Source organism: Rousettus aegyptiacus, unplaced genomic scaffold (genome assembly GCF_014176215.1).
Source record: "Rousettus aegyptiacus isolate mRouAeg1 unplaced genomic scaffold, mRouAeg1.p scaffold_m13_p_15, whole genome shotgun sequence".
NCBI classification, from domain to species: Eukaryota; Metazoa; Chordata; class Mammalia; order Chiroptera; family Pteropodidae; genus Rousettus; species Rousettus aegyptiacus.
In genome coordinates this window covers 21,102,774-21,121,611 of record NW_023416290.1, presented here as the reverse complement: position 1 = coordinate 21,121,611, position 18,838 = coordinate 21,102,774, and the positions used below count along the sequence as shown (strand labels likewise).

The 18,838-nt window shown below is 32.8% G+C and overlaps 1 protein-coding gene across 3 annotated transcripts in view; it reads right to left on the bottom strand.

Moving 5' to 3' along the window:
• Positions 1 to 18,838, bottom strand: part of PCMTD1 (protein-L-isoaspartate (D-aspartate) O-methyltransferase domain containing 1) — a 63,167-nt gene that overhangs the window by 5,114 nt on the left and 39,215 nt on the right. For 2 of the 3 annotated variants that reach the window (XM_036232852.1, XM_016152817.2), the window contains 2 exons: positions 7,934 to 8,105; positions 5,493 to 5,616 (listed from right to left, as the gene is read on the bottom strand). In XM_036232852.1, coding sequence (XP_036088745.1) covers positions 5,493 to 5,616; positions 7,934 to 7,987 — 178 coding nt within the window. In that variant the 5' untranslated portion in view covers positions 7,988 to 8,105. Of the gene's footprint in view, positions 1 to 5,492; positions 5,617 to 7,933; positions 8,106 to 13,027; positions 13,220 to 18,838 lie in introns of all 3 variants that reach the window. The other variant, XM_016152827.2, reaches the window with a different exon arrangement.

The following is an 18,838-nucleotide window of genomic DNA, read 5'->3' as shown; positions in this document are numbered from 1 at the left end:
ACAGAAGAATGTAGGTCAGCTGGAACACTCCAGTGAGATGTGACCACACTTTGATAGAGATGGGAGTGAGGGGAGATGGCAGTAAAGATGGAGAAAAGTGGACAGATTTGAAATATATTTTGAAGACAGGATGGATAGGGACTTTATGTGGGAGTTTGGGGCCTATTCAAACAGGAAGATGCCAATGTCAATTACTGACCATGACAAAGGGGAAGAATAGTTGGGGGGGGGGGGGGAAGAAAATACTTGTTTAGTTTGTGTTAAAGCTGAAGTGTCTATTACATATCTAATGCGGATTTCAGGAACAATAACGACAACATTTTATATGCAATAATTCACTTAATACTAAATGAGGAAAATGAAGTAGAGAGAGGTTAAATAACTCACTTGAGTTCACAGAAGTCAAGAGTGACATAAGCTGTGACCTGAATGCAGGCATTTGACTTTAGAGTCTATGCTCCTTTCTAACCAAGCAGTTAAATATGGCTGGGATTCAGGAGCAAAGTCAGGAAGAGATAGAAATCTGGGAGTCACCAAGCCATCGTGACAGGCAAGGATTAGGAAAGCAATGACCCAAGAGGGAGTATAAACAAAGAAAAGACCTAGACTTGTGAGTGAATGCTGCAAAAGAGGAGGGTAGAAAATAGACCAAGAGTTTTGGAAATTATAAAGGAGTTAAGAAATAGAAGCTATAATTAGTCTTCTCAGCTGTCTCTTGAACTTCTCTCACATTATTGGTATTCTCTTTTAACTCCTTAATTATGTTCTTTTCTCTGCCAACACCGCCTGCTATTCCAGGGACACTCTTACAATGATGAACTTTTCAATCCTAAACTGTCAGAATACCTGAACTTCATAAAGAACCAATAGACCCAGAGTTGAAAAGAAGTCAGATTTGACTTTAGTAGCTTCTAACACTCATAAGTACAAAAATAGCATCCACATGAGCTTCATTTCAAAGTTCTTCTGAATGATACAAAAACTTCTAGATAATTCTCAGCCTTACCTATTCGAAAATCCCTAATATTTTTTATTCTTTGACACTCCCATGCTTCCAGTTATAAGAATTTAATGGGCCAGATAATACTAATCCTGACTGCTACAAAATCCTATTTTGAAGTTTTCACTCCATAATTACAATTAAGGTTATCTTTAACACATACGTGTAAGCTCTATTTGTTTCCCAAAAGGTAGTCTCTATATAGATTTTATAAGAACCTAGAAGTCAAGCACTTTCGTGTTCATTTGTTAACATAGACTGAAAACGACATTTTATTTAGGTCCAACCCTCCAACCAACTAGTTTTGGCCATGCGATACTCTACAAAAAAAAGCAATTTCATATAGCTCAATGTGGTATAGTACCAAAATTTATGGAGTCCCCTTAATTCCTTGTGATACTGTGATTTATAAGAAATATACGTTTGGCTTCCCATTCCTGACACAGAGCTCCTAAAACACTTGAAATTTCCTAAATGATAAGATCATAAAGGCGAAAGGAGTTATATGAGTTTTTTGTTGTTCATAGGAGTTTCTTTCAACTAAACTTGAGTTATGTTAATAAGGCACAGAGCTTTGGGGCTGATGAATACGCGAAGGTACGAAGCAGGTAGCATACCTTGTCCAATGCATCAATTCCATCTGGTTTAAAATAAACTAGCAGTCTATTAAGTAAACTGTAAAACTTTTCCTAGGTTCTGTGAGCCACAAACCATCAAACTCTAGGAGGTAGTCACAGGAACTTCTCATTTATAGCATGTTGTCAGAAACACAGAAGACACAGGACTTGCAATTGGTATCTGAAGCTGGAGGGAGGGGGAAGTCTTTTGGGACAGAGCCCTTAACCTGTGGGGTCCGTGCTAAGACTGGCTATGTCAGAAATGAATAAGATCATAGGACACCTCATTGGCGTTCACAAAAAATTGAAGAATTGCTCTGTGTAGAAAAATTCACACATGTGGAATACAGAAATACTGGTGGGTGGTATACAGAAAAAATAGTTTTCTTTTAGTTTGGTATAGCATTTTTTCCTTTACGCCTCCTTAAGAGCCTGCCCTGAACTTTAAGCACTATGTCCTTATTTTCAGACTGTCCTATACCAAAAAAGAGAAAGGAATATGCCTTTGAGTAAAAATTAGGGATAAATCTGAGGAGCTGTTACATTTTTTTTTATGGTAGTACAAATTCTTTATTAAAGAGGGTATAAATCATGTGACTCAAAATCAGTGTGAGTGATGAGGGCTTAAGTATACAAGCATAACTCGAATTGTTACATTTTAGTAACTGCTCACACAAGCAATTCCATAGCTACAAAATACATTTGGCAAAGGATTTACATGTATATTTTCTTGAGGGTCTTTTGTACTAACATTCTTTTGCATTTTAACACCCTATAATTAATAAAATAATGTTCTCTGACCACAAAGCTATTTAAACAAAAAATGAAACTTTTTTATTCTTCACACATTCTATTAAATTTTGACAAATAATTTTCAAAAATTTTTTCATTCTCCAAACATTACTATATGAAGTTCTTTATTTTTTAGAAACTCATAATTCTTAACTCATTTTTTATTAGGGACTTTCAAATATAAACAAAAAGAGTTTATAGTATAATGAATCCCATATACCTGACAGTTGGCCTCAACAATTATCCCTTATGACTAACCTGACTTCATCAGCACTCCCATTTCTTCTTCCCATCCCCCTCCAGATTATTTTGATGAGAAATTTAGACATTATTTTACCCATAAATATTTTAGAAGTATGGTGCACTTTTATTTTTAATTTAGGCTCTTCTCCCATTTTGTCCTTTTCCACCAAATTTATTCCTACTTTACATTCACAGTTACAAACGCCAATCAACCCAACCAATGACAGTCTTATTAACTACCCAGACCTATCTGTGTTAACATCCTAAAAAATGAGGAAGAACAAAAATGCTTATTTAAAGCATATCATCATCCATGCCATTCTTAAAATGTTTTACTATAAAACCACATTTACAACCAAGACTCTTCTAAAGGAAACTAAATTAGGAAAATTATCAGTTAAAAAGAAGAATGCTGAAGGTTATAATAGTGTCAATTACAAAGTAAAACGCTTAAATAGCCATTGCACAGAAATCTACAAGGAACTCTATAAATAAAGTTATATATGATGTGCATTATGCTTATGGTTAGGTCACTGTCGAAACCAAATTGTGTCAGGGAATTTTTTCATTGCTTCTCTTTACAACTCTCCAACCAGTTTTAATAGGCTAAACAAAACTGTCATAAACTATAATTCCAATACTTGGAAAAAAAGGGGGAAAATAGTTTTACTTTGTTACTACTGTTGCTTTTAGCACAGGATTTAAGTATTCAATAATTATAGCATAGCCCACTATATACTATGTAGTATATACATTATACATATACATTTACACATATATACATATATATATGTATATATGTGGAGAGGGGTGTATATAGCCAACAAGAAAAGTAGTCTTCATTGAAATAATAGTATAACTCATTTGAATACAAGTGACAATTACTTGATTCTGGGTCTAGAAAGAAAGAAGTCTCTTTTGATCCCAGAGCATACCCAAAACGTATCTCTTTTTTGACTAGACTGGAAGTTTAAATTTAACTTTCCAATGGAGTAACTTCATATTTCTAACAGAATAAGTCTTTTTAATAATCTTTTCTTTTAATCATTCTCTGTTTATTTTTAATTTTCCTTATATAATAATTTAATGTAGATTTGTTTTATAGATTGACTCAACTCCTTTTTGTAAGTAGCATACATTAGCAACAAGTACATTTGACAAAAATAATAACACTTTCTGAATTATAAAAGGTTCAAAATTTTTTAGAGCTGAGTGCCTAATTTGTTTCTAAATGGGATCAGAATAAGAGCACTGTCAGAATTTATGAATGTTATAAATCCATAAAGAGTGGTCAATGGCTCTCCTCTGACGGCAGCTCCTGTTAAAGAATGCTAGTCGGCCCACTCTGGGGATTCTAGGGGAGAGACCCCAATGCCACTGACACTCCCAAAGAGTGACACTTACCATGGAGCTACATGGGTCTCTCTGGATCACCACACTCTCTCTTCCCCAAGGCAGGAGGAGTGGCTTATATAGTTGTGAGTGTGTAAGAAGCAGCTGGTCATGTAAGGCTCTACTCTTTCTCTTCCCTTTTTCATTACGACATGTCTACTTACAAGTATGTACATTGAGCTCTACTCACCCACATATTTAGAGGGTAAGCTCACACAGTAGGAGTTTTAGCCAGTGTTGTGGGTAACTGGCTAAGTCTGTCTAATTTAAGGGTGGAGGCTTAAACTATATTCTCCCATCTACTTTGATTGGTAATAAAAGCTGACATTTCAATTCCTAGCTTTCTGATCCCAAGCCCATCTTTCCATTGGTAAGAACTTAAGCAGGGATAAACAGGTATAATTAACTGATCCTCCCCAAATCCCAACACTACTTTTTATTAAGTAATTATTACATGCCAACCACTTTAAAAATACTACTTCATATAATTTTTTAAATCATTCTAAAGGGCCATAAAATCAGAGCTCAAAAGAGGGTAAAATGAAAACTTAAAATAAAATTGAATCTCTTTATAAAGCCAGGTTCCTATGATATAAATTCAATTAAAAAGCAAATTAAAGCAAAAGTTCTACTAAGGTAAAGTTCATTTATTAAGAACTTCACTTAATGGTTTCTTCTTCTTTCTTAAGATCTCTGTAGCCTTCAGTAAGCTGATCACTCCCTTTTCTGAAATACTTTTCTTTCTTGGTTTCAACACACTGTGCTCACTGTGTCTTCCCATTTCTCTGGCCCTTCTTTTGCTAGTACATCTTCCTCCATTTTATCCCTGAATTTAATGGACCACAGGTTCAATCCTAACACCTCTTCTGTATATCTTCACTCTCCCCTAAGTGGCCTCATCCATTCTCATAGCTTAAAATTCCATCCTTATGTTGAGGATTCTCAGTTTATACATCCCTTGTGCAGTAGGTGTACACTCACTTGACTACCTGATATTTATATGCCAAAAAAAACCCCTCGAACACGGCCAAAATAAAATATCTAATCTTCCTACACCTAACTATTCCACCTGCAGTCTTCCAAATATCAAATGGTACCATTACTTAGCTAGTTGCTCAAGGTAAACTTTAGATACCTCTTTATCCTCCATCAATACTTTCTATATAGATCACCATTTTTCTACGTTCAAACAACTAACTCTATCCATTTATAGCAAAGAGTTAAATTTATTTTGTTTAACTTGCTCCTTCTTGTCATGTTTCTGTGAAGGCAGCTAACGGTGTCTGGTAAAAGGTAGGGGCTTTATCAAAAAAGAAAGAATAGTTGACTAAATCCACTGAATATATTACTGCATAGATATTTATTTCTTCATAATCATATAGTTCATTAAATGCTGAGCATCAAAGTTAAAGTCATAGTTCAATGGGAAAGGACCAATGGTTACTTACGGAGTCCCACTGAATCTGGTTTGCCATTATCATTCTTACTCGGCTGCACAAGTGGAGCAAACGAAACAGCAAGAATATTTTTACTTTCCCAAGTGTTCTGTCCAGTTCGCATAATTTGTGTTAACTATTTAGAGGAAAAAAGAGAAACAGAAGAGCTTAATTTTAGAAATATAACTGCCTTAGAGTCACAATTTTGTTTTAATGAAATAATTGTCAATGATTGCTATATAATCACCTGTATTTGAATGTAATCAAATCATTTTCATTTAAATATTTACTATAATATGATACAGAAGGAATCATAAATATTTGCTGTTCAAGATAGATATTTGAAGGCAAAGAGAATATCCAAATATAGCCAAGTGACTGCATATCATATTTGGGGTTTGATGGCTTCTAGTGGTATTATTCCAATTCATGCCTGCCACTGGCTCCAAAAATATGTTTCACATAGGTTCAGTTGTTTGGTTAAAGCATTACGTTAATAAAACCATGTTTTGATTACTGTACCAGTGAGTCAACTTCAAGATCTTCCATGATGGTAATAACATATTCTAATCTCAACTTGATATTTCACAAATAAATGCAATTAGTCACAAAAATATTACAAGTTGCACTTACTCAGCAAATACCCACCAACAGTCCTTGGGAAAAAAAAGATTAGCTCAGTACATGGCTTGATCAAGTTAATATTTTCAATTTATATTATAAAAATCATTATTATATTTTACATTCGTATAACAGTACATAACAATATTTAATAAAACACAAATGGAAAGTCATGTTTTAGTATATGTGCTGCCGAAGTGAGCACAAGCCATGTTTTAAAAATATAGCTTTAAAGAAAAACAGAAAAGACTGTTTATCTGAGAATCTCAACTCTGGAAACAGTCAAGTAACATTTTTCCAGGAATGTTTGTTTATGAATGTTTTTATATTAGGTCTTTTTAATAACTGACAAATGATTTGCTGCAAAGCACAGTATATGATAATGGTAAAATCTACTCAGATGCAAATAACATGTTGTGATATGAAGGGATTGCTCCCCCCAAGATATATAAACTCCAAAACATCATGCTAGGTCCCAGTCATCTTAGATAATTTATCTTCTACCATACAAACCACAAGGTGTTTTGAACATCTCGTATTTGGGTAAATATAAATATTAAAAATATTTTTTTAAATATATTTTTATAAATTTTTAAAGAATGTGCTTTTGAAAGATCCATTTTCTGAATAAGGTAGTATTTCATACATATGTCATACTTAATAATTCCACACCACAGCAGGCAAATGGCTGAAAAATATTTTCAAATGAGTCTCATAGTACTGAATGAAGATTTAAAATTTACTTTGTTTCTTTAGTGGAGTTAAGCAGTCTGAACCAAACCCCAAATATTATTTCTATTTTATATGTTCAAAGAATTAAAGAATGTCGGAAATGGAGCAGCTAGTAGAGAGTGTCACATTCAATTTAATGCCTCCAGGTGAGAAAAGGAGGGAGCAGCCCAGCAAATTCAATAGTGTCTCTTATCAAGAGTAGACATGTTCCAAGACCTCCAGTGGATGCTTGAAACTATTGACAGCATTGAACCCTATTTATAATATTTTTTTCTATATATACATACCTATGATAAAGTTTAATTCATGAATTGGTCACAGTAAGAGATTAACAATAACATCTAATAATAAAACAGAACAATTATAAACATACAATAATAAAAGTTATGTGAATGTGGTCTCTTAAAGTACTTTATTGTATTGTACTCACCCATCTTCTTGTGATGATGTAAGATGATAAAATACCTTATTAATAGTTGAGACCTTTCACCTTTTCACTTAAAGGGAGCACTTTATAGCTTCTCTTTGGCATATATGAATTGCCAGCATCACTACGCTTGCATTTTGGGGTCATTATTAAGTATATAAGTTGAGTACTGCATTACTGCAACAGTCAATCTGATAACTGAGTCGGCTACTAATTGACTAAAGGACAGGAAATGTATATACTGTGGATAATGACAGACAAAGGGATAATTCATGTCTCAGGAAGGGCAGAGCAGGAAGGCTCAAGATTTCATCACACTACTCAGAAAATCATCCAATTTAAAACTTAAAATTATTTCTGGAAATTTCCATTTAATATTTTTAGACCATGGTTGACCATGGGTAACTGAATCCAAGAATAAGGGGGGACTATGGCACCACACGGGCAGTAGCTAAGCTCTGATGAAAGACCAAGTCTCTTCTAATCCTAGTATAGGAATCTTTTCTATATCTGCTTTGGTTAAATAAGAGTTCATTTCAAATTTTTTCTATGTAAACACACCTAAAGAGTATTTCTTCTTTAAAAATTACAACGTACTTTAATAGATATTATACTTCCCATCTTAAGCTAATGTGTTTCTTATGCCATTGAGCAAAAGGACAGTAGAAGTTACCTGATCTTCTATAGGCATGACTAGAATGCCTCCAACTTTTAGTAATATTTTCATGTAGTTTTCATGGTCTTTCTGGACTCCAGCTCCACAGTAAATTCGATCATACTGATGACTGTCAGATGCTATCTGGAGGCAATTACCAACCACAAATGCAGGTTCACAGAACTCAAATCTGTATGGAAAAACAAATATATTTTAATTCATTTGAAGAAAAAAAATTAATATAAAAAATTAAACATAATCCAGTTCTTTGAAATAGTGAAGTTACCAAAATTAATTCTAAGGACAAAATATCATTATGAAATTTGACTGAAATATCACATTTATAAAGTTTAACACTGATCAAATATATTTCACTATCAATGATATGGTATACATATTTTGAAAACATAACCTATTTTTTGCCACACTGAAACCTCACTGAAGACTTAAAAAATAAAAAGCCCATCACACCACAATCTTGTGACACCCCACGAATGATACATGATAACAATGAGAATCACAAGGATTAAAAAAAAAGAAAGAGAAAAGGCTTCACTTTCCACTGCCCTTTCCAAAAAAAAGAAGAGCCAGTGGAAATAGGAAGGGCTTGTACAGTATTCATCTGTGCTTGACATTTTTGCTGTGGTTAACAGTGGCAAAGCTGTCAGGAAGACACCAGTATGACCATATACCCTTGCAACTATTAAGATCAGGGAGGTTTTCCTAGTAAATTTTAGCAGAGCTATGTTACAGGACTGGGACAGAGAGCAGAACGAATAGTGATCTTTCTTACTGCTGCTTTGGCCCCTGTGGTCTCCCTGTGCAACCAAAGAAAAAATATGGTTTCCAAGCAAAGGCATTTTATCCTGATGACTTGTTCCTGGTTACAGTGTTGGTTCATGGTATATAGAGTTGTGCTTTTACAAACTTTCCTATTTAGACTTCCTTATTACTTAAATTCTGACAAATCTGAAAATATTCTCTAATAAATGACATATAATTAAAACCTCAATACTCTAATAAAACATGTAATCATTTTTTAAATTAATAGAATATCCTTTTACTTTTAAGTTGATTAAAGTTAATATAACCACACAGTAAAATCAGGCTATCATTTGAGGATGAAAGAATTTACATTAAGTTTCAGCATGCAGTGAACAATGGCAATGATTGAATCACAATTATTTTTACTTTGTAAAGCATATCCTGTTCTCTGGTAATTAACAAACTTATTACACAGTAAGTTGCCATTAAAACTCATTAAAACACATTCACATTATGAGTTTAACAGAATCTTTGTCTTCAATGTCCTGTCTTACTGGTGAAAGGGTGTAGGAGTGGGGTGGGAAGGGTTGAGGGGGTTGGGATGGGGATGAGTAAACAATGTATACCCATATCCCCACACTAAAGTAGTATATGCCCACTATTTCTTTTATTGTAACTAAAATTTATATTAATGTCACTGCTCACACTTTTCAGGTCTCCTATCCAATGTTTTGCTCCCAACAGGGCAAGATAGGTTCAAGCTCCTTTAAAGGTCATGTGGGGCTCCTTTATCATCCTACTGTCAAAGTGGCTTTCCAGACTCATTTCCCATCTCTGCCCTCCACCCACAATTACTTATTATAGTCAGATTTAATTATTTGCTTTTAATTACTTAGAGGAGTTATCAGAGTATTCCAAAACCTTATATCTGTGGTATGTGCTGTTCCTTTGACTGAAATACTCTTCCTTCTCTTCTTCTCTTGATAAATGCCTACTATCCCTTCCACATACAGTTATTAATTTTGCAATGAAATCTTACCCAACTCCTTAACAGTATCTAATTCTTTCCACTTGCATAATAACACACAAAAGTATAAATTTACCTACATTAGAAACTGTTCAATTTCTCTTTTCTACTCAAGATTAAGTATAATCATTAAAATATAACCAAAATATATTTGGTAATTTAATCACTTTACCATACTCAGAAAAAAGCATTCTTTAAAAAGACAAAGTTAGACTACTATTTTCAATGAAATCTATCAAAAAATTTTCATTCTTATAAAAAGCCACTTTAAGTAATTTAGTTTTATAATAATTTAAGTCAATTTTCAGAATGTGAACAGCAAACAAACAATATTTTGAATTATTAAACCTCTTTTACCATCAAATCTATTAAATGAACTCAAAAATATTCTTATAGTTTTAAAAGCTTCCTACTATTTACAAACGTGAGTTTACAGAACTGTTTCCTAGGAAAACAAAATTACAAGTGAACAACTTGAAACTACTCTCATATGAGTGATATTTTATACATTCTCATCCTAACAAAATTAGAAAAAATTTAATGCCCGACTGTAAAATTAAATGTGTAACTCTGATCAAGTTACTCTGTGTACTAGTAATTAGCAAAATTCATTATGTCAAATACTCTTTATTAAGTACCAGTTGTATGTAAAGACTGGAAATACAATGGGAAACCCTCATGCTTACATTCGTGGAAGAGACAAACATCAAACAGTTTAATTTACAACTATGACAAATGCTCTAAAGGAAAGAAACACAATTCTATGAGACTGAGGATGAAAGGAAACTAACAGATCTGGGGAATCAGAGAATGGTCTCGAGAAATGAGAAGCTATGATCCTAAAAATGAGGCAGGACAATGTAGAGCCACACTATACAAAATGGCACCCTTTAGCCACATGTGGACCGTGAGCCCTTAAAGTATGGCTCATCTATACTGAAATGTACTGTAAGAATAAAATTCACCTGGAATTTCAAAGATTCAGGAAAAAAAGCAAAGTACCTCAATATCTTTTATATGTATGTATTTGTGTGTATACATGCATACCTTTCTACTTATCACCTGTAAACAGGAGTTTCAAAGCCTTTCTCTTTAACACAATTATCTCTTTGAAACATTCTCCTTGTTTTCTTGCTATCTCTGAATATTTCTTCTGAATTTTAATTGTGTCTCAATAACCTATTCCAGTCCTCAAAAAACATTCACTAAATAAACGAACCATGTAAACAACATAAATGTTTTGTCAACTTTTCCACCTACCAACTTTGAATATGAACCCAAAGTTGAAAAATTAAACATTAATTATAAAAATCTCAGGACTATAAACTTGCCCAGAAATAAAACAAACAAACAAAAAATAGTCACAAATATCTATGGCACTCTACCATGATGGCTCTTGCTTTACTAAACTGGTTACTATAAATAACTAGCTTCGTGTTGCAAAATGCATGTTTTTCCCCCCAAAATGCCAAAAGAAGGGAAACCCAAATAGTAAGAGAAAACAAACCCTTGCCTTCAATGAATAAATCAATTAGATAACTGAAAGGTACATTCTGGGAGCTTTTCTGAAGATCTTAAATAAGCCACCATTATTCTAGGAAACGACTTAATGTTTCCTCTTTTAACACAGATCAGAACAAGTATACTTGCTTCTACTTAGGGAGTATTACAAAGGATCATTATAGAGAAAAACTAGATCCCTAAATTCATAAATAATTTCTACTAGTGCAAATAGGACATATGCATATGGGGTCTTTACACTTTCATTTAACATATTTAATTTCCTTTACAAGAATACTCAAATTTGAAAGTTTAATTGGACTTGAGACAATATTCCAAAAGGATTGGACTATTTCTAAAAACATAATAGTAAAACTTCGAGGACGTTAGTAAAATTGAAAAAAATGATAATATTTTGAAATGTTGGCACTAAAATATCTAGAATATAATAGAGAATTCATACACCAACCAAACACATTACAAGAAAGTTGCAATACAACCAATAACACTAGTTATTTTAAAAATGTCTACCAGAAAGTGTCCTATCTGAGGATTATTTATTAAACTTAAAATTATGACTTGAACTTTTCCACCCAATAATATATGAATCCTTTCACATTAGTAAAGAAAAAACTATTCTCAAATTGCATATACTTACATTATTTTTTTTCATATATATGTGGACTGTGGATCATCTTTCCTACTAAAGGGCTTATAGATGAGCTTTATATTTCTGACTAGGTACACAGTTAAGGATACTACTTAGATATTTTGTATTCTGACACTAAAATTATGGTTTATTTTTATAATGTCATTTCATGTAAATAAATTCATACCAATTGAACTATTTTTTAAAAAATGTCTGTTTAAAAATTTTCATAAATGTTTATGTATATGCTCATATTCATATATCATGTTCATATCATATGTATCGAGAGTAAATATTGATCTGAGACACAGATGATGGCTACCAGGTTATCAGAGTAAATTAAAATTCCTATTAATTCTTCTGATGTAGAAAAGAAAATAAAGAAAATATTCTCTACCTTAGGTTTTTACTATCATCTGAAAGCTGCATCTTACCTAAGTTTTCACAAACTTCTAGAGGCAAAGAACATATTTAAACCACAGATACAATTTCTGTATAATCTGGAAGACTGTACCAATAAACTAACCAGAAGTCTTCAGGTCATTATACAATAGTACTAGACTGTTTATAGATGTACACATAAAATCTACATTAAAAATAATGAAAGAGAAAATCCAAATTCCACCTTTTCACATCAACCACACACTAAGTGAAACCTAAGAACGAGGAAAACAAAAAACTAAAACTGCAAGAGAGGTCTAGCAGAATGATGCTTCCTAAGCGGTTATACTACACAAAAAAAAGCACAGCTTATGCATTCTTTCCCTAGTTCTTATACCTGATTTAGGGGAGTTCATTAAAATTTGGTCTGTTATTAAAATGAAAAGTAGCAATCATTTTTATTCTTTGAAGAAAAATACCAAAACAAAGTTTCCCAGACAGAGATGACTCATACTCCTAAATTACATCATTATACCTCCTAACAATGTTATCTGTATAAAAAAAAATAGTTCTAAAATGTGTGTAATAACTATAAACCCACTCACTTTAGACTTAACCTTAAAATCTAATGAGTACTTTTTAGACTCTCTTATGTAGAGAGGGAAAAATATTTGACATACTCTTACTGAAATGTACACTTAAAATCATGTGGGATAATAGAGAACACACATATATCTTGTTTACAACATGAACACTTGCCCGAAATAACACCAGGATTCTAATCACTTACCTTAGCAGTGGTTTTCTTTATAGGTGCATGTTGGAATATCTTCATCTTGAGATGGACAGATGATTTCGTTCACAGCAGGGACCTTGCCAACTTGCCCATATAATTCTTTTGATAAGCTGCTAGGAGATCAGGGTGACCTAGCCTTGCCCTGCAGCTTCCCTCTTAGACGGATAGTCTAGGTCTAGGAGCTGACTGAGAGTAGAAAAAACAACATTCCCCTTCAATACACTGTTGAAGTGGGGGCTGACAATTTGCACACCTAGTTTATCATGTGCCACAGGATGCTGTCATTGAAATTTTAGACAATTATTCCAATGGAATAAAGGATTTCAAGGACTTAGGAAAAAAATCCTACCTTGTTCTCATACCTCATCCAAAACAACCTGCCAAATGAATCACAGAAACCCCTTTTTCGTAAAACACTTCGTCAAAATACACATTCTGAGTTTTAAGAGCTATGACTGTTTCATTAAAACAAGACAAAACTTCAGAACTTTCCAGTGGGAAGAAAACCCAGGGAAATGTTAATCTTTTGATCTCCAAATGCAGTTATACCATTCAAAAACTCTTACGACCAATAATTAAGCTATTAATTTTTAAAAAATTAAAAACCAAAGACTTTACCTTTCCAAGTGTTTCCTTCCAACTTCAAACTCACCTCAGAATAATTCAAGCATTATTTAAAGCAGAGTGTTAAAGGTAAATCCAGTGAATTATTTATTGAATGAAGCTTCAGAAAATTCCATAGGATCAAAAACAATCTCCAAACTTTATATAGGAAATGTGACAAGTACCTCGTACAAAAGTGAGATTTCATGTATTTTAACAATAATTTCTTCTCCTAATAATAATGTGTTTTAAGCCATTCTATTTTTATGCCATCTCTAAATGATATTAAAATGATATAACTGAAAGCCCTGAGGACTATTTTTAAGCATTTCTCTGTCCTGCCAATTGAATGTTTGTCATTAAAAACTGTTTACAAACTGCAATAATTGTTATAAAATTACCATGTGAAAATTATTAGCATATAAAAATATTCAAATGTCTGAGAAATACTTTGAAATAATGTTGAATATATATTAATAGATAACAAAACTAGTTCAACTATGCTGTAATTCTCTTAAAGATGAAGCAGAACTACTTTAGTAGTAAAGCTGACAATACAGAAGTATTTAAGTTTTCCAATGCAAATCGAATCATGTGAAAAATTAAAACCTATAATTTAAAAAAAATTAGGACACTATATATTACCATAAATCAATTAAACTTTCTAAAATACAAGACTATATTATCTCTGAATTTAAAATTTACACTTCAACTAAATTTGAGGAATACATTGCTTCTGTCCCCAAAAGTAATTCTTGTTGTCGGTCTCATTAATTACTAGAGTAGGAGTGCTTTGTAATAAAAATGCTATGGTGCATTTAATCATGTTAGCACTCCTTAATTTTCATTAGAGGTAAATAAATGATGAAAATAAAAATACTCCTTCAACTTTGTATCTGGGGCTATATCATCATAGCTCAATCAGAATTAAATAAAAAGACTGACCTAGCTGAGGTTACAGCCTCTCTAATTCTGTTTTTCCATCTGGGAAGTGTGGACACCAATATTGCTTCAACTGTGGATAAATCACTTAGAATGGTACATGGAACTTAATCAATAGACAATACATATTAGGCACTATTATTTTTATCATCTCATTATTGTTTTTGGTATTCATATCATGACTCATTTGTATGACAAACTATATAGAAACAACTCCATTCAAATAAAATGAAAATCTTCAATAAATCAAACTATACTGTACTCATTTGGCTACTGATAGAATACTTCCAAAATCAGCTATAGTATCCTCGAGAGGGGAGGGAGAATAGATCTATCATCTTACAAAGAAATGGAAAACTCCAAAGCATGCAGTCTAGGAAGCCAAGTCAACTACATGCACATGTTTACATATCACATAAGTGCATAAATGTAGTTATATATCTATATAAATATATATATAAATATATATAAAAATGCTATTATCAATTACTAACTCATTTGCAAAGTAGTTAAAAGGTAAAGGTTTACTGACTTACCCTTCCAAGTAACTACAGATGGAGAGATTATTTTGCTTACTGTATATGTCAAATGCTGATTCATATTAATTTCACCTTTCTCAACCTTCTCCTTCCTTCATGAAGGCCAGATACCTAAGAGGCCCAAAGACTTGTTTAGACCAGAGAGGGCTAAAATAAAGATGTTCTGGAGAGTGTGTGGAAAGAATAGAAAGTGGGTCAGCAAACTATGGGTAACAGGCCAAATCCCATCCACCCCTTGTTTTGATAAAGTGTCTATAAATAGATACCCCGAACCACCAAAAAAAATGAACAAGTGAGTCCCAGAGCAGATTAAGCCTCAAACATCACTGAAGGCAAAAATGACAAAACTGAAGTTATCCTACTTCAGGCACATGAGAAGTCAGGGTTCTTTGGAAAAGACAACAGCGCTGGGAAAAATAGAAGGCAGCAGGAAAAGAGCAAGACCAAATATGAGATGAACGATCTCCTTAAAAGCAGCCATAGGAACGACTTTATAGGGAGCAGGGCTTTGAGAACAGGATGCTGTGGAGATCACTCATTCAGATGGTCAGCAGAACTCAGAGCCCGCTCAATAGCACATAACACACACAGAATGCCCATGCCCATTTCTTAACATAGTGTCTATGGCTGCTTTTGAAAGCAGAGTTGGGCAGTTGCAAAAGAGACCATTAGCTCAGGAAACCTAAAATATTTACTATCTGGTCCTTCAATGGAAACATCTGCCAATGTTTTAGAGAACACTTGAATCAAACATCAGTATAAATTCATATACTGAAAACCATATTTCATAAACGGAATCCGGGAATAGCACAGGTAAAGGAATAAACCTTCCTTCTCATCTCCAAGCACAGTAAATTCAAAGTATCTTCTCCAAATTATTTCATCTGCTGATAGGGGACTAAGGCATAGGAAAAAAGTTTGTAAGTACATAAATTATACTAAGGATATTTGTTTCTCAAAGAAGGGATACTACTTTGAAGACTCAGAAACCAAGCTTGCTTCATATAGCACACACAGAAACACACATTTGTACTTTTAAAAGTCTTTTGGTACTATACATTCGAATGTTGAGTTTATCAATTTTTTCTCACCTACCATATTTAGAATTTCATTGCGATCTCCAATAGATATATGTAAGAAACTTTATAAAGCATGACATGACAATACTTTTGAAAAAAAAGGAACTGATAAAAAAAGATCCAAACCAAGAGGATAAATAAGATTGGAAGAGTATGAGGTTTTAGCTATCTACTCTGTGTTACACATAATCAAGGATAATCTTATACTAAGAAATACATAAATAGTAATTAGTTTTTCTGAGTTACTTTATATTTCATTAATTAAAATGTTTTTTGATGACCTGTATATAACTAAATATAATGAACTTTCTTCGAAATGGTACTTTTAAAATTACTTTGCAGGGAAAATTGTTTTTAATTTAAAAAATTGAAAATAAGTAGAAATACTATCGACAAACATCAAGAAAAATTTCAAGGAAATCATCAAACACAAAAAAGGTAGGAAGAAAACGACTATTTCTTTATAATTTGTCACTAAAATCACTTGTTATAAAAAGACAAAAAAGGAGCCCACTAAATGACTCATCAACTTTGAATACTTAACTTTCAATCACTTACTACTTCACACAAAATGAAACATTTTCCCAGGTACCTACTACTCTGTATGCAAAATACTTTTACACTCTGAAATACGTAACTAATATTTCAGAATGCTACTTGAAAATCAGAATAAATAACATTTCCAGAACTGTCTCATTTTTTAGACTAGTTTATTAATAGAAGAATCTGTCCTAAAAATTAGCTGCAACATTTCAGAAATAACTATATTATAAAATCTGTCTCATTACTTTAACGAAAATAACATTAAAAATTATAAAAAAATATTTAGATCAGTCGCATAAACATATTTAACGCTTTATCATTTTATAAATAATAATCTAAATGATTCAGTAAACAAAAAAACTCAAGAAATACAAGCCACGGAAATTTGACCATTTTACAATTACATGAAAATGATTTAAGAAAATTTTTAAAAATTGAGGCACCTAAATATAGTCTTCAAACTTATGTTATGGATTATTTAAATTACATCAACATAGAAAAATGCTTTAAATAAGACATATTTTACTGTTTCCCAGGACCATGCCCACTTGTCAGCAATAAATTTGAGGTCCATAGATACTTGTATAGAGGTGCTTCAGTGATTCCAGATTCTTCCTTGAGTTTGTTCTGCTTGATTTATGACCTCAAACTGAGTATCTGTGCCATCGAGTATTAATACATGAGATGTAGCTAACAGACATAAAAGACTTTACAACAGACCTCAGACATTTGCTTTTACTAATATTACTTGTTTTTTCTAAGTTCAAATGCATTCAAAAGGCCCTTATGTGTACACAGTTTCAACATCAAAACAATACTTAAAATAGAAATTAAATAAATTTAACAAAATTCTATAGTTGTAATAAACAATATAAAAATATTTATGTCCACATTTTAAGCTCTTAGCATGCTACTAATCATCAGACAAACAGAAAAACAAAAGGATGCTAATTTGAATCTCAATTTCTTATAAAATTACTTAGGCAAAAAAGTATTTTATTTGTCAATGTTATTCTTAGAAAGAGAATATGAACCAACACGGTAAGCACTAGAAGAATGATTCAAAATGTGAAATGTTAACTATGATGTCCAGCAAATTGATGCAGAAAATTCAAATGACTTGCTCATATCCATCAAGAATTAGGCATAAAACCAAGTAACAGTTCCAAACTCTCCCAAGCTTGTCTGTTATTGAAGAATAACCCAGTTACAATCATCACACTTGGTAGATACAAAACTTCCCCTTCCCTCTACAACACTGAGGATTTTACTGCAGTGTATCAGTTTTCTTTTCTTCAATCAATCAAGTACCACTGGCCAGAGGATAGATACAAACTGGCAATGGCAAGCAGGAATGAAAGAAAAGGGCAAGGGGAAGGGGCAGGGAGAGGCAGAGAAAGATACACTCCAAGGGCTATTCACAGGGCTTTCTTGGCTTCCTTCTTGGCACTGTCCCCAAGCTTAAACTCTAGAAAAAAATCCTCAGCTCTGATCCACAGATTCTTCCATGTTGCTCACCTCCATGGTCATGACCAGGGCCTAGAGATGAGTAAGGCACACTCCCAGCAGGCTGAGTTGAAAATGAATATTTTTGCACTAAAATTTACTTATATAAAATGAGTGTTTTACAAGCCTGATTCCTTTCATCTTTGAGGAATTCTTTGAAAATATGACTTAGTTGAAAGATATAAATGCCCTCCAAACTTTATATAATGTCACAGAGATCATGGACTTTAACATAAGAAGCCCTTGCTCCATAGTACTGTCACTCATGAATTTTAGAAATGCTATGCACCAAATAGACTTCCCTGCCAGCTCAAGATGACTGTGCAGTATTTCCTCAAAGGCAAAGTATGAGTTCAATACAATGGTTTTATAAACAAGTTTCTCAAACAAAACCCTATCATACAAGATATATCAATGTATTTCTATCACAATTTCCTCTAGATATATTACAAAATAATTGTGTTTTTAAGCCATTTATATGCTAATGGGTTATCACCCTTATGCTACAAATAAAGAGGACAGGACTATTAAATTACTATCCCAAAGGTATAAAACTAGTCTCAGAAAAGTATTCTAATTCAAGCATATTTATA